The sequence below is a fragment of the Numida meleagris genome, chromosome 19, assembly GCF_002078875.1.
Source record: "Numida meleagris isolate 19003 breed g44 Domestic line chromosome 19, NumMel1.0, whole genome shotgun sequence".
NCBI lineage: Eukaryota > Metazoa > Chordata > Aves > Galliformes > Numididae > Numida > Numida meleagris.
This window is the reverse complement of record NC_034427.1, coordinates 5,249,945-5,265,100: the sequence shown is the minus strand read 5'-3', so window position 1 is coordinate 5,265,100 and position 15,156 is coordinate 5,249,945. Positions and strand designations below refer to the sequence as shown.

Genomic DNA, 15,156 nt, shown 5'->3' with positions numbered 1-15,156 from the left:
GCGGCCGCGCAGGGCCGAGGCAGCCCCCGCCCCGCCGCTGTCCTCCCCGCCCGCAGAGAGGTCAGCGCTGCCCTAACAAGGCCATCGGATCCCGGGAGCTGCTCCCAAAAATAACCCCGTGGCCCGGCCCCCGCTTCGGGGCCCTTTTATGAAGGAGGAGGGAGAGTCAGCCCCCCCCACTCCGGCCTCCCCACCTCCGGGCAGGCGGCCAGCAGAGGAGAGGCTGGGAAAGTGAATGCCTGCCGAAAATAGCGGCTGGGAAGGGGCGCCTGGTTCCCCACGTCATCCCATGGAGATGGCAGAGGGCGGACGAGGAATGAAAGCCCACGGCACCGGGCTCACCCAAACCCTCTCCCAGTCACACCTGTCCCAGCAAGACCGTGAGCAGACGGCATTCCCCTTATGGCCCACGAAAGCCCAAGCAGCTGCAGGAGCGCAGGGTGGGAGCGTGCTGCCGCAGGTTCTGCTCACCTCTTTGGGACGGGCTCCCAAGCGCTGCCCCTGGGCAAAGCTGTCCCAGCCCTCAGCAGGCTGCACGTGTGCTCACATCACCCAGCCTCACCGCTCGGACAACCTCCCCGACTGTGCTTCTCAGAAGATGGGTTAAAAAACACACAAACGTGCAGCTTTCCTTGCACTTCCATGTGTACAAACCGCACGTAAGCTACAGAATATCTGTCCACGTTTTTGCTTTGTGGCTCCAGGGTAGCCCAAAACAACTCGTAGTAACAGCACTGAAAGTGTTAAGGCAGCAGTTGCAGCTGCCCGTGGTCTTCTATTTTGCAGTGTTCTGGGATCTGCCAGCCCAAGTACGTTGTAACTGCCCTAAGAAGATGCCAAGTTCAGGAGTGTGTAACTATTTACTTAGCAACTCTTCCTAATTGCACAGCACACTTGTGAACTGATAGACCACTGCGTAAATATTCATAACTTACGCACACGTTGGCATTTAGAGCTGACGCTGAGCACTAAATCAGCCATACAGTCGGACTTCAGGAAACACGAACATCTCGTGTGCAACCAGGCACCGCCCAGATCTTGCCCAATTTCTTCACTTTGGCAGAAAAATCAGCGTTCTCCTGTGAAGGTGGCGAGGAGCCAGCTGCACCCAGCACGGAGAGGAATGGGGCTGACCTCTAGCGGCACAGCAGCGCTCGCTCCTGCCCAGTCAGCACCAGTTCAAGTCCTTATATCTCCTCCTGGATCTCAATCCACTTTCTGTGAAGTGATCTCGAGCACCTGATATTGTAATCCTAAACCCTGCAAGTGCAGGTCAGCAGTGATTATCTAAGAAGTGGGAAAAAGCAATGCCAGTTTGAAAATAGCTCTCATCCTCTGCCTGAATTCAAAATACCAGTGGCAGAAATACAGCTACCTAACAGCAGGGGAACTGAAGGGAAATGCAAACAATATACAAGGGATAGATGTCAGGACTTCTGACAACAACAAACAAACAAACAACAACCCAAGAATACACCCAAGAATACACCCAAGAATTTAGCAGGGAAATGTTTGACTGTTCCCTCTCCAGATCTTGCAGGCAGGAAAAGTCCAGGTACAGCAAACAAAGACAAACTTAACGCAGCTCATTTCTCCATCAAATGTTATCTGATAGGATGCTCCTCTGCCATACACACACTGACATATCACATATTAAGGACAGCAAGGTGGTTATTTCTGAAGTATGTGTCAGGAAGAACACAAGGCTGCACCAGTACTTTGGACTTGGACGAGGCATCTGAAGTGACAGTGGTTTAGTAAAGGTTGGAGGGGGAAGAAAATACACTGCTCAAGTCTTGCCCTACGGTGCAGCTGACCACTGTTTGCTCAGTGGGTACTCGGGTAGTTTCATCTGGAGTGGTAGAGCAGGTTGAACAAAGCTGAAGAAACATTGCGTACATTAGGACCACTGAAGCTAGCAAGTGCTGTTTCGGCCTTCCTGAAAACACACTGAACGGAGTTCACCTTCTTTTCATTCTGTTTAACTCGAGAAGCAATGCCTCTGAAGAAAGCAGGTACTTGTGCTGCTGCAGATAAACCTCCACGGCCTGCTGGACATTCAGTAAAGAGCTACACTTGCTTGACACCTTCCGCTAGAATACACCCCATAGATCAGGATAAACTCTTGAAACAATCTTCCTCTGATAGCCCATGTTTCTTTTCTAATCAGGCAGCCTAGGAAGCAAATCTTTCCTTTGTTAACCTCAAGACTAACTCAGTAACAGAGAGGTGAAGGAGAATGCCTGTTTAGGTGATCAGAAGTAAAGCCTCTCTTTGGGAGCGGAGAAATAAGAATGCCTTCTCCCACGAAAAGCAGATTCTGCCTCCTGAATTTGCCTTGAGTACAAATTCTATCCAGAAGAAGACAGGAGATGGTCATGATCCTTTATGAAGTAAAACCAGGGGCAGAAACATCCAGAAATACAAACCCAGATGTTACAATGTGGGGTCAAAGCAATTTCAAAGAAGCTGAATTACACCAAGTTTCTCAAAGAGCTCCAACCACCAAGACACCTAGAGACTTCTCTTCCAACAAACTGAAACAGAAGGATTTTGAAAACAAGGTAGAATTTCTCATGTTAGGTCTCTCAAGCATAGATAAATAGATACTCTCTAAACATGTTCACTATATTTACCTCATTATCTATTCCAAGTTCAAACTATAATGCTTAAGCTAGCATTTGTCCAGCTGAAATAACGAACATCAGCTAAGATGCGAAGAAAGGTTTTTATTGCAAGCACAGTGAGCAACGATCGGGCTCCATCTCACACGACTGTGACTAAGGACACATTTAAACCCCCCACCCTTCTGTTTTTAGCGGTCCTTCTTTTCAGGTGTACATCATTTCTGCCATGTGAGACATTTTCTTTGGAATATACAAGTAATATTCCATGTATCCTGAAAGATCTTCAATAGTCACATCATCCACAAAGGCTCTGGCTTGTTCAGAGCAAGAGCGTGGGGAACTTGATGGAGTTCTCGATGGCAAAGGCTGGGAGTGATCCTCAGCAACTGTTCTTCTATCAGATGCCAACGTGAAAGCGTTCTGCAAGCCAGAGAACTTATACACCTCCATATCTTGCCATAGTTTACACTGACAGGCTTTATCTACGCAGGCACATGGCTTATTCTTGTTCAGCTTGGACACAGATCGGAAGTCAGAGAGCTCTGCAGTCTTTAGGCTTGCCTTGGATGCTAGAGAAATGGCAGCAGGACAATTTTCTTGTGTGTCTGCTGATGTGGACTGTGCAACAGAAGCTCCCAAAGAACCAACACCATCTCTTTTCTGGCCAATGTCTGAGGCAACACTGCATCGTTCGTGTGCACAAGCTTCCTTTGGGACTGGCATTCCAAACCCAGTGCTATCAGCTGGGGCATCAATCTGGCCCTTGTGCACTAGTTGGCTGCATGTGGATTGTGATTTTGCACTGCAGTGGATAAATTTTGGAGGATGAAGAATTGGGGACTTGGAACGCCTGCGACGCTGAGTTCTCACAGCTCCTCTTGAAGGTTTCTTCACAGATCTATCAGGGAAAGATACAAAAAGTGAGTGAAATTTCACTATATCACTTATCATTGGACTAAGGATAACATCCAGCAAAATATCTAGAGTTTCATGCAAGAGCTTTAAGCTCAGAGTATTTGCTCGGGGTATTCCACTATCTTAGAATTTGACATCGTTCTAGTCAAGCACCTGTAAAATGTATAAAAGGAACACCTCAGAAATGATACCTGAAGTGTGTGCTTTTAGGGTTAAAAAATGAAACAAGTAAAGCACGTGAGACAAGGTAACCTCCAAGAGAAGGACAGAGCACAAGAAGATTGCACAAAACCAATGAAGCAAGGCAAGAGGAGAGCTTTGTGTCAGCCAAAGACACGTGAAATTCTGCATACACAATCAAGAAACAATTTTTTAATCTATCATCTACAGCACACTGATACCTTCTACAACACTGAACAGCTAATGAAAGAGATGCATTCATGTCTGTCTCATTGAAAAACAGTAGTTCAGTTATATTAAAAATCATCTATAACGTTTAGGTGCCTAAAGCTGAACAGCATTTCCTTTTACTTTTATATAATTGTAAATAAGAACAGTCATCATATGACAAGAAAACAAAGTACTGTAGAGTATTTAAAATAATCTCTTCAATGAAATAAATGTGAACCTCTTAGAGGCCCAGTTACTGGCTATTTAAAATTCATTTTCAACGTAATCGCATTCGAAGCAGCCTGACAATCCCAGACTTCTCTTACCCATGCCAGGTTTCCTTAGAAGTACAAGCATTCTTAGGTTTGGTTTCATCTGCTGCTGTTCTAACTAGTGCTCTTGGGCTTGTCCCTTCACCAATAGAAAGAGAAGCAGTAGAGCTGTGAAAAATGAACAATTAACAGTGAAGATTAGCTAGCATTACAAGTATGAAAAAGCTTATGCACCTTCTTCCCCAGAAAAGATTTCCCAAATCACTTCTGACATGCCTCAAAAGAGCTGCCCACAGAGACAACACAGATCTTCAGGCAATGTTTATGCAGTCCTATGCCAAAAAATGGTATAACAAACTTCCACCAAAGCTGATGCCATGCAGCAACTAGATTGCACATCCAAACTCCACACCTCAGCGTGGAAGCACACAGAATAGCTAAACCTCAGTTTCCCAGGAGAGGGGGAAAAAAAACATCATTGGAGAGATGTGCCTCTTTTTCCAGAGACAAATAAACCATTCTTTCCTAAAAATAAATGTTCTTTGGACATAAATAGGCTTTGTTTATCTGAAGAACACTTATGCCTTTGTCTACTACTGCAACTTCAACCACTTGAGCAACAGAATTGTGACAAATTTTCAACTTTTATTCGAGTCAGACAACATTTACTCCTTTCTCTGGTGCTATAAATCCACCCCAAACTGCAATTGCCAATGATCTGTGACAATACCACAAAGTTTTTCAAGCTGTGACTTCACATATTGATCTGGAATTGACAAGGATCAATTAATCCTACATCAAATTGCTTTCTAAGCAGGACTGACTTCCCAAGAAGTGAAAGCAAGTCTTCCCATACCGCTGAAGGACAGCATTAACTGGTACTTAAGAGACTAACCTATTCTTCACGCACCTGCTGTTTTCCATTTTAAAACTATGAACACAGTAGTAAATTGAAGGTCAAGAGAAAAAAACTACCAGTATTAAAGTATGGCTGACCTGGGTTCTGCACTAGAGATACTAAAGTAATGAAAGGCACTTGGGTGGTGATAGATTTCTAACGAGCTTAATTACTTAAATGAAAGATAATTTTAGAAGCCTCTCTACTTGCCACCTAGCTTCTACGGGAATTCCAATTACCAACTTGATATTTACATTCTGCCTTACAGCTGCCCTTCAGTCAGCAGTGTAACTGCATCATGGCCTATAGCTTACTGAAATTCAGTACTATATATGTAATAACACACACTTATCAGCAAAGAAAAAAGCAACATAGAAACTATCTGTTTCTTCTAGATAAGATTTTTGTTAACAGAAGACACATGATGCTGCTTGTCTTCTTCTGCCTGGGACACTGAGGGTTAAGCACCACACATCAGATCTCCCATGAAGCAAGACAAAAAAAGCATTCTTCTCCATTTAGCATTTTTAGTTATAAACAGAAAGTCTGTAAGTGACATCAGTGAAAACAGTCTGTGTGGGAATCACGCACTGCATCTAATGCCCTCCTTCACTGATACGGAAAGAATATTTCTCTTCTGGGAAAAGAAGAGAGCTGAGTCTCATGACATGCCTGTAGAGCTGTGATCATACGCTGACTTCCACAGAACAGTTCCAGTGCCACAGACACAGCCTCTGACAGCCAGAATCATGTCAAAATTCATCTCAAGCAAACTGTCAACTGCTGCTTATCATTAGCTTTGCTTCAAGTCTGTTGAGGGCTAGCAATGATTTAATCACAATTCCTCGAGAAATGCAGCCTACAGTTAGTGAACTCATTTCCATCTAACTAGATGGGAGGATTTCAGCGCCCGACCTTTTGAAATTACTTCACTCTTTCAGATTTAACAGCAAGGGTGTTCCCCTCTGAGTCCATTCGCAAGGTTAACTCTGTACCTCCCTGTGCTGTTACTTACCCAGCTGCATCGACTCTCAGCTTTTTGAATGCCGTCTGCAGGCTTTCCTCCTCTCCGTCCTTAGCTTCTGTTTTCATCATTAAGATGGTCAGAAGCTGTCAGAGTTACCATATACTGCTAAAAACAGAAAAGAGACATGAAAACGAGAATGAATGCCGTGTTAAAAACATCAGTTGCCCAGCAGCACCACGATACATGAAAATAAACTCAAAATAGCAAACTGAGCACACACAGCTGAGGTCATTCTAGTAGAATGTTTTTCAAAGTCGATTCAGGTTTATGATACCCAGCAATGGAACAAACAGTCTCTTCTTGTACACTTGCATTGGTGAAGTAGCAACTTAAAGTAAAATCTGGTGTCAACAGCATCTTGCACATTTATTAAAGATAGACTCTTAAAGACTCTGCCTTTAATAAGACAGACTCTTCCATTTGTTTTACAGCTGCTACCAGGATAACTCCAGAAAAGGTGAACGGCAAGAATGTCATTAGAAACAGACAGCTTTCTACAACTCCTATTTCCAACAACGGGGCTTGATTTTATAAATACATAGAGAAATACTTTAAAAAAAAAAAAAAGCAAACAATAAACAGACCTTCCTTGTCTTCAGACAAGACTGTTAAGCTAAGCAATTCTTAATTATTATTTCTAATTTCTAATTATTTCTAATTTCTAATAATTAAAAAATAATTATTATTTTAACCCAGGTCTTGGGTTCAAATTCTCCTCCTCCTCCATTACAAGTGGCTGAAGTACTGCAGTGACTCATGTTAGACCCACAGCTTTTGGATGTGCTCTTTGACCTGCTGTAGCTCTTGCCACCACGGAGGACTAAAGGGAAAAGAACAGACTGCTTTTAAAATGCATTAGCTTTTTATTTAAGCTGTTTAGATTTAGACAACCTATACTTCATCTTAATTACATTCATACTACGCCAGAACGCTCTAAGAGAGTTAAACTGCAGCTGTTTTTGATTACACACACTGAACTGCTGGAAGAAATAGTAAAGCAGGACTCAGAAGTGATGACTCCGCATGCTGCACTCGGTCTTCACAGGTTCTTTTTTTAAACCTAAGTACTAAAAAAACAAAAACAAAAAAAAACAACCACAACCAAGAAACCAGCGAAAACCCACCCTAACAAACCCAACCGATCCACTCAATGCATTTTCAGGTTTTGCCTGCCTTTGCTTTCAGTCTACAAGATGAGATGTAAATGTACAGTTCTGAGTTAAGCGACCCAGAGGCAGTGAACTCACAGCAGAAACAGGTCAAAATTGTAAAAGAATCTAAACTACCAACGCCAACTTTGCTTAAGCTATCCAAAGAAAATTTTCTAACCACCTTGGTAGCCAAGACTACTGCTTCATTTCATGTTTGAAACCAAAAAAAAAAAAATCTTTTCATCGATGTAGTCCCCATTGCCACACATAAAATTCTTTACACACTGGTGTTTTGCTACCCCGTCTCTGCAAAGCTACTTTTTTTAACAGGATACAAATCCCAGTGATCAACTTGAGTACTTCCGGAAATAAAGGGCTGTTTGGTGGTTGCCACACTGCATGGGTTTGTGTGGGTTGTGACCAGATCATAGTATCAGGCCTTTGGGTTTATTTATTTATTTATTTTAAATTTGCAAGAGGAAGTCACACGACCAACTTCTATGAAGAAATAACTGGCTTGGCAGACAAGAGGAAAGCAGTAGATGTTTTAACTCTGACTTCAGGATTTTAAGCACCATCTCCCGTTAAGATCCTGACAGGGAAACTGACGAGGCATGGGCTGGATGAGCTGAGTTATGTCCAGAGGCAAACAGCTGTGCAAGATCCAGCTGGAGGTCAGTAACGAATAACGTATCCCAGGAGTCAACAGTGGGTCCACTCCTGCTTAACATCATCACTAAGGATCCAAATGATGGGGTATACTGCACCCTCAGTTTGCTGATGTTATGGGCAGGAGGGGCAGACACACCCGAGGGTTCTGCTGCCATCCAGAGAGACCCTGACAGCTGCAAAAATGGGCTGACAGCAACCTCACTGCAGCTCAGCCAGTGGAACTGCAAAGTCCTGCCCCTGGGGAGCAGCCCCAGGCACCCAGCTGTAAAGCAGCTTGGCAGGAAGGGCCCTGGGAGTCCTGGTGGATACCAAGGGCAAAACGAGCCCACAGCGTGCCCATGCTGTGAAAAAGGCTCATGATATTCTGGGCTATATTAGGCAAAACATTGGCAGCAGGTTGAGGGAGGTGATTCTTCCCCTCTGCTCAGCAGTAACCAGCTCACACTGAGCCCAATCCTGGGCTCCCCAGTACAAGAGAGGCATGGAGCTACTGGAAAAAGTCCAGTGTAGGGCCAACAAGATGGTCAATGGAGTGCTTCGCCTGTGAGAAAAAAATGGGGAGCTGGGGCTGCTCAGCCTGGAGGAGGCTCAGGGAGAATCTCATCGATGTCTCTAAGTGCCTGAATGGAGCGTGCAAAGAACACAGTCAGGCTCTGTTCAACAGTGCCCAGTGCCAGGACCAGAGGTGATAAGCACCAACACCAAGGTTTAGTCTGAATATCAGGGAATACTCTACTTTTTCTGAAGCACAGAAAATAAGTCTAGGTAAAGAAAGAGGAGCAATCAGCACCTCAAGAGCTCAGTTACTTATGCAGATATGAGTTGGCAACTTCTGTTCCTGCACAATCTCACTCCAGTTGGAGGCAGATCCCCATGTTGCTGTTCCAGCTGCTTGCTCTGCTCAGATTCCAGCTGGACAGGCCTTACTGCAGACAGCCATTATGACACATACAGAAGGATGACGTATCCCAACAACACTGAGGCACACACTGTCCTGTGAGTCACACAGCAAATAAACACGGGAGTAAGAGGCCGTGACAGAGCCTGACTGCGTGTTGTTCATCTGAGCATGGCGTTATTTCAGGCACTCACTTAGTTAAGGGCACTGACTCTGGTAAAACATACGGTCCCTACTTCAGAAAGCTTTTTCCTTGATCTAAGAAGAAGCTTCAATACAATTAAAGTTTATCTGTAATCTCTGCTTTTGAAGCACTCAAATTCTGTGTTACATAGAGCACAGAATACCCCAAGTTGGAATGGACACATAAAGATCATCAAGTCCAACTCCTGGCTCCACACATTTCCACGTAAAGAACAGACCGTTTGGCTGACAGCATTGTCCAGATGCCTCTTGTACTCCGGCAGCTCAGTGCTGTGACTGCTGTCCTGGGCAGCTTGTCCCATGCCCACCACCCTCCGGTGAAAAACCCTTTCCTGATACTCAACTGACCCTCTCCTTCGCTTCAGCAAGAAAACGGCAGCAAAAAGAGTTTTTAAATCACACAATATTCTTCAAAACACACCGCAGGATTCGCGTTACGTACTGCCTTTCACCACAGATACGGCGATACCGCGAAACGACACAGACTTTATTCAGATAAAGCCACGCTCGCTTTGCGACAACCGCACAGCAGCGAGCCGGGCCGGCATCTGCCACCGCACGCCTGCGGACAGCCGCCGCAGCACAGCGCAGCACAGCGCAGCGTAGCACCATGTCGGCGGCCACATCGGCAGCCGCGGCCTCACAGCTCAGCTCAGCGCAGCACAGCACAGCGCAGCACAGCGCAGCGCAGCGCAGTCACCGCCCCGCAGCGCCCCCAGCACCAGGCCGCGCCTCGAGGCGCAGCGCCGTTCCACCCGCCCCCTCCCGGACCTCCGCGCGCCCCGTAACGAACCGAACCGAACCGAACCCAACCCAACCCAACCCAACTCGCAGCGCCCGACAACGCCGACGCGGAGCCCAGCAGACGCTCACGGCTCTCCGCGGCCCCGCGCTCACCGCGCTCCGCCTCCGCGCACTCAGCGCGGCCCCGACGCCGCCCGGATGCAGGCCCTCAGCCGGAAGCGGCCCCGGCCCGGCTCCACGCATGCGCGCTCCTCCCGCGCGGCGCTCACACCACTTCCTGTTGATCCCGGCGCCCGCCCGCCCGGAGCGAGGCTGCGCGGCGGCCATTGGCTGCGGGCGGCTCCTCCCCGCGCCTCGGGGAGCTCGGCCCGCGGGGGTACGCGGGGTTTGGAGCCGTGCGGGAGGCGGCGGGAACGGCCCCGCATGGAGAGAGACCACCCCCGGGCTCCGCGCTGCCCGTGTACGCGTGGAGACCCCGCCCGCTCGGCCCTAACGGCCGCCCCCGCTCGGTGCGTTGCAGGTGGGAGCGCGTGGCACGGCGCGGACCGCCCGCCCATGGAGCCGGCAGCGGAGGAGGAGCAGCGGGAGGAGGAGGAGCGGAGCCTGCGGACGGCCTTCAAGAAGCTGCGGGTGGACGCGGCGCGGTGAGTGGCGCCGGCTGTTAGTGCGCGCTCGCGGTCCGTTACTTGGAGCCTCAGAACAACTGTAATTTGGCGAAAAGGTTCCTCGCTCCGAGCATCGCTTCGCGTAAAGGCCGTCGCTAAAGCGGCTGACAGACACAGCAGCGCTAGTTTCGATGCCGTATCCCACGGCACAGCGACGGCACGAAGCCGTGCGGCGATCTGCCCGGAGCGGCGGCTCTGTCCCCGCCGTGGCACCGAGCTGCTGCCTTTAGCGCGGCGCTGCTCGGGACGCAGCCGGGAGCGGCACCAGCACGCTGTCCTGCTGGAAACAGTCGGGGTAAACGGGAGCACTGGTCGATTCTCTGTGTTATCCAGCGAAGTAAATGTCTGAGGATGCTTTAACGTTAAAACCGCTCCGTAACACACCAGGTATGCTGTTACGGTACAGAGCGTAAACTTGTTCCGGAGCAGTTTATAAGATTATGCAGTCTGCTGTATTGAGATAGTTCACTTGAAGCGTTTGGGGAATTCACAGACAAGCTGCTGTACTGGTAATTAATGCTGGCTTATGAACAGATCCCCATGGCTTTCCATACGCTGACCTCACGGCCACTCCTGGTGCTCAGTAGCACGTATTTTCCTTTGCTTCTCTATTGGAGGATACGTTGTGTTAAACATGAAAAAATGTCAGAGAGCAACAAGGAATTATGCTTACTGAACGTTCCACTTTTATTGCGTTGCCCGTGGCAGGCTGTGCGGAGTTCTGTCTCATTCCTCATCTCTTCAGGCATGAAAAGATCTTGTTTGGCAGGCACCTGTTTTGAACAGCTAGTAAGTTGAATGGCTGGCTCCTTAAGGTGAACTGTGGGCAGCGTACTTGGGCTCTTCTGCTAGAACTGCAGATGCCTTTCTTATGATCTCCTGTCAGGTGTCCTAAAATCACAAATAGGAGTGTCAAAATACAGATTCATATTTTGTTAAGTATCCCAGTAACTGCTTGCACTTCCATACTAAACTATGCATAGAGAGCTGTGGTGAGGCATGTAAGGTAAGGTATGTTTGTCAGCTGGACTTCCAGGGGCAGAAGGGTTTGGGTTTTTTCCTCATATATGTGAAATGTAACGAGAAATCAATCTGTAATCTCTCCTTGTCTGCTGCTGAACCTCATCTACTTCAACACTGATCATTCCTCAGCTTGCTGCTATGGGTTCCTGACTTTGCATTTTAGATGAGTATGAGTCTATCTTTACCAACTATTGTCTGAGAAAAATAATTGGAATGTGAGTTTACATTCCTTTAACGTGTCGTTTTGTTGCAAATAGGGCCTGACATCAGCCTCTGGGCATTTTGGCCTGGTGTCCTTACATCCCACTTATTTTTAGACAGCCGTGGTCAGTAGCGAAAGAGCGGTTAGGCAGATCTCTGTAAGATCTTGTATCTAACCACTGACTGCAGAGGAGGTCAGGGCTGCAAATGTAATTGTCGCAGCTCATCATCTAAAACTGCGAGGCAGAATCTGGATTGTGAAAGCGCGCTCTGAGGCTCTGCTGTAACATGGCATTCTCTCTTTTACCTAGATGTATCGCAGCTCAGCCTGTGGGTGACGGGACGATTCTCACAGCTCCAATAACAACAGCTGCAGATGGAGCTGAACAACAGTCTGCCTGCTGCAAGGAAGCATGGAATGGGTAAAACCTACCATCAGCTGCACCATACATATATTCTGTTCTGAGATGTTTAAAGTTTGCTCGTGGTTTCCAGTGGATAGTTCTTACATAACTGGTTCAAGGCATTTTTTTCCCTCCTCTCTTATTGCCAATCCTTATTGTAAATGTTTGATACAGTGTTTTTATAGAGGCTTTCATCACCAACTTTAAAAACAATACTGCCTCTTCTTTTAGAGAAGGTACTTAACGGCTTCCACTGATTTCCTTACTTCAAGTCCCCTTACTTCAAGTCTTACACTTTTGCACCCTCCTCTTCCCACCTTCTCGGGTTATTTTATTGTTGGTGTGAAGGACCTGGATATTCAGTGCGATGCAGCCAGTAGCTCTGATGTCCAGGTTCTGCACTACAGTTCAGTTTGGAATGGCACTGGCAAAGACAAAGCACCTTCAATAACATATAATTTCTTAAACGCAAAAGACTTTGGGGGAAGTACTTTTAAAATAGGAGTGTTCATACGCATCTCTCTCTAAAGGGAGCCCTTTTTTCTTCAGACTCTTCCACTGTTCCTGTCAGAGCCTGTACACTAACCATTGTCTCATTTTTCTAAGCAAAAACAAATAAAATTGTATATTATTGGGTATGCTATAGAGCTTTCTGAGCAGTGGCATAGATTCCATGTTTACCTACCTGTTCACCCTGCAGGTGTGTGAGAAAGCCTTCACGAGGATCGGCCAGAGTCTCACGTCGCAGACGTTCCAAGTCTCCTGTCCTGCATCCTCCCAAGTTTCTATACTGCAGCACAAAACACAAAACCCAGTCAGACACATCAAAGAGTCACATCAGTTTGAATGTTTGTGCTACAGCACAACACTGCACAAAGGACAGGTGTAATTCTCACTTTCATGCCAGCGATGACAGAAGAGTCAGAACTGAACCTCTGGAAGCTTCCACCGCAGAAGGGCCTCTGGGGAAGTCGAGGGAGAACTGCCTTGCTCTCTCTTCATCCTTTGACACTAACTTGCACGCTAGCCAAACCTCAGATTTCCGCTCCTTGTCCATGCTTAGCAGAGGCAAGCAGTGCCCTTGCTCGCACAAGAAGTGCCAGTGCAGCCAGTGGCGAGACATGGAACTGTACTCTTTCGCTGGTCTGCGCAGCGTCCTGGCTGAATGCGAGAAGGCAATCCTGGGAGTCCATCCCCAGTCCTGTCAGAGCAGGTCCCTGTGTGGAACAGCCTCGTGGGGTTCCCCCAGATCCTGTTCCGAGCAAGCTCGCGCCTTTGTAGATGATGTGACCATTGAAGATCTGACAGGATACCTAGAACACTACTTATATATTCCGAAGAAAATGTCTCCCATGGCAGAAATGATGTATACTTGACTGAAAGCAATAGAGAATCACAAATTTGTGGTAATGGTTAGGTTTAAATGCCTCGTTAGTGCCATGTTTTTACTGTTGTGTGTTTGATCAAATGTTGGTTTTTTTTGCATCATACAGTTTAGTTTTCTAATAAAATGAAAAATTGTATATAGTTTGTTAGAATGCTTTGAGTTGGAAGGGACCTTTAAGATCATCCAGTTCCAACCCCCCTGCTGCAGGCAGGGACACCTCCCTCTAGACCAGGTTGCTCACAGCCCCATCCAGCCTGGTCTTGAGTGCTTCCAGGGAGGGAGCATTGACAACCTCGCTGGACAACCTGTTCCAGTGCCTCACCACCCTCACAGTAAAGAATTTCTTCCTAATCTAGACTAAATCTACACTCTCAGTTTAAAACAATTTCCCCTCATCCTGTCGCTACCTACCCTTATGAAAAGTCCCTCCCCAGCTTTCCTGTAGGCCCCCTTCAGGGACTGGCAGGCCGCCATGAGGTCTCCTCGGAGCCTTCTCTTCTCCAGGCTGCAGAGCCCCAGCTCTCTCATCCTGTCCTCATAGTGGAGGTGCTCCATCCTCCGATCATCCTTGTGGCCGTCCTCTGGACCTCCTACAACAGCTCCATGTTCTTCTTGTGTTGGGTGCCCCAGAACTGGACACAGTACTCCAGGTGGGGTCTCACAAGAGCACAGGGGCAGAATCACCTCGACCTGCTGGTCACACTTCTCTTGATGCAACCCAGAATACAGTTTGGCCTTCCAGGCTGCAAGTACATGTTGCCAGGTCGTGTTGAATCTCTCATGAACCAATGCCCCCAAATCCTCCTCCTCAGGGCTGCTCTCAAGCCATTCTCTGCCCAACCTGTATCTGTGCTTGAGATTGCCCTGACCCAGGTGCAGGACCTTGCACTCAGCCTTGGTGAACTTCCTGAGGCTGGCACGGGCCCACTTCTCAAGTCTTTCTAGGTCACTCTGGATGGCATCCCTTCCCTCCAGTGTGTCAGCTGTGCCACTCAGCTTGGTGCCATCTGCAAACTTGTTGAGGGTGCACTTGATCCCACAGTCCATGTTGCCTACAAAGACGTCAAATAGCACCGGTCCCAGCAGCGATCCCTGAGGAACACCACTCATCGCCAGGCTCCAGGTGGACACTGAGCCATTGACCAGCAACTCTCTGAGTGCAACCATCCGGCCAATTCCGTATCCAGCGAGTGGTCCATCCCTGATTTCTAACCTTAGTTCTAAAAAAATAGACGCATTAAAGTCCCTGAAGACCTTAACAAGAGCACTGTAAATCCAATGAATGCCATTCGTTCTTCCAGTTTGTGCTGTGGTGATTCAGTTTCTGTATGCTGCTTTCTCTGTGTTTTGGGAAAAGAGCGTTTTAGGCTTTGTTCTGAAATGTTGCAGTGTTTGGAAAGTTCATTCTTAACGTGCCCCAGTACTTGGAGAAATTCTCATAGCTAAAGCTCTGTCTTCCTCATCCTGCCCTAGGGAGAAGAAAGAGAAGGCATTCAGTATTTTGGATAGGAGATGCATCTCCTTTCCTTGAACACTGCCTGGCTCCTTTGTGGCTGGCTCCATCGGGAATGCTTCAGCTTCTCAGATTTGGGGGGGAGGGCCAGAGTGCGTGGGTGTGTGCTTGGACCCTTTCACCATCTAGCTAGCTCACTTTTAAGCTGTTCTATTTTTCTGCGGG

General features: G+C 47.4%; 2 protein-coding genes across 10 annotated transcripts; one reads left to right on the top strand and one right to left on the bottom strand.

Annotated features, from left to right (window-relative positions):
- On the bottom strand, window positions 2,710-10,090 carry LOC110408154 (oxidative stress-responsive serine-rich protein 1-like). Of its 8 annotated transcripts, none has more exons than XM_021416663.1 (4): window positions 9,952-10,090; window positions 6,118-6,234; window positions 4,259-4,372; window positions 2,710-3,525 (listed from the first exon to the last, which is right to left on the bottom strand). In XM_021416663.1, the coding sequence occupies exons 2-4, from the start codon at window positions 6,195-6,197 to the stop codon at window positions 2,832-2,834; spliced, it is 888 nt and encodes a 295-aa protein (XP_021272338.1). In that variant the 5' UTR covers window positions 6,198-6,234; window positions 9,952-10,090; the 3' UTR covers window positions 2,710-2,831. The 8 variants fall into 8 exon arrangements, with proteins under 8 accessions (XP_021272338.1, XP_021272341.1, XP_021272340.1 ...); XM_021416666.1 differs by having other exon boundaries at window positions 6,118-6,231; window positions 9,952-10,067; XM_021416665.1 differs by lacking the exon at window positions 9,952-10,090 and adding an exon at window positions 8,743-9,832 and having other exon boundaries at window positions 6,118-6,231.
- Window positions 9,982-13,614, top strand: LOC110408153 (oxidative stress-responsive serine-rich protein 1-like). 2 transcript variants are annotated; one of them, XM_021416660.1, is made up of 4 exons: window positions 9,982-10,174; window positions 10,319-10,442; window positions 11,999-12,109; window positions 12,792-13,614. In XM_021416660.1, the coding sequence occupies exons 1-4, from the start codon at window positions 9,997-9,999 to the stop codon at window positions 13,465-13,467; spliced, it is 1,089 nt and encodes a 362-aa protein (XP_021272335.1). In that variant the 5' UTR covers window positions 9,982-9,996; the 3' UTR covers window positions 13,468-13,614. The 2 variants fall into 2 exon arrangements, with proteins under 2 accessions (XP_021272335.1, XP_021272334.1); XM_021416659.1 differs by having other exon boundaries at window positions 9,982-10,442.

Coding starts and splice junctions, on each gene's coding strand:
- LOC110408154 (XM_021416663.1), bottom strand. CDS start 6,197: ATGATGAAAACAGAAGCTAAGGACGGAGAGGAGGAAAGCCTGCAGACG. Junction 4,373..6,117: donor CTGAGAGTCGATGCAGCTGG/GTAAGTAACAGC, acceptor CATTTTTCACAG/CTCTACTGCTTCTCTTTCTA. Junction 3,526..4,258: donor TCTAAGGAAACCTGGCATGG/GTAAGAGAAGTC, acceptor TTTCCCTGATAG/ATCTGTGAAGAAACCTTCAA.
- LOC110408153 (XM_021416659.1), top strand. CDS start 9,997: ATGCAGGCCCTCAGCCGGAAGCGGCCCCGGCCCGGCTCCACGCATGCG. Junction 10,443..11,998: donor CTGCGGGTGGACGCGGCGCG/GTGAGTGGCGCC, acceptor TCTTTTACCTAG/ATGTATCGCAGCTCAGCCTG. Junction 12,110..12,791: donor TGCAAGGAAGCATGGAATGG/GTAAAACCTACC, acceptor TTCACCCTGCAG/GTGTGTGAGAAAGCCTTCAC.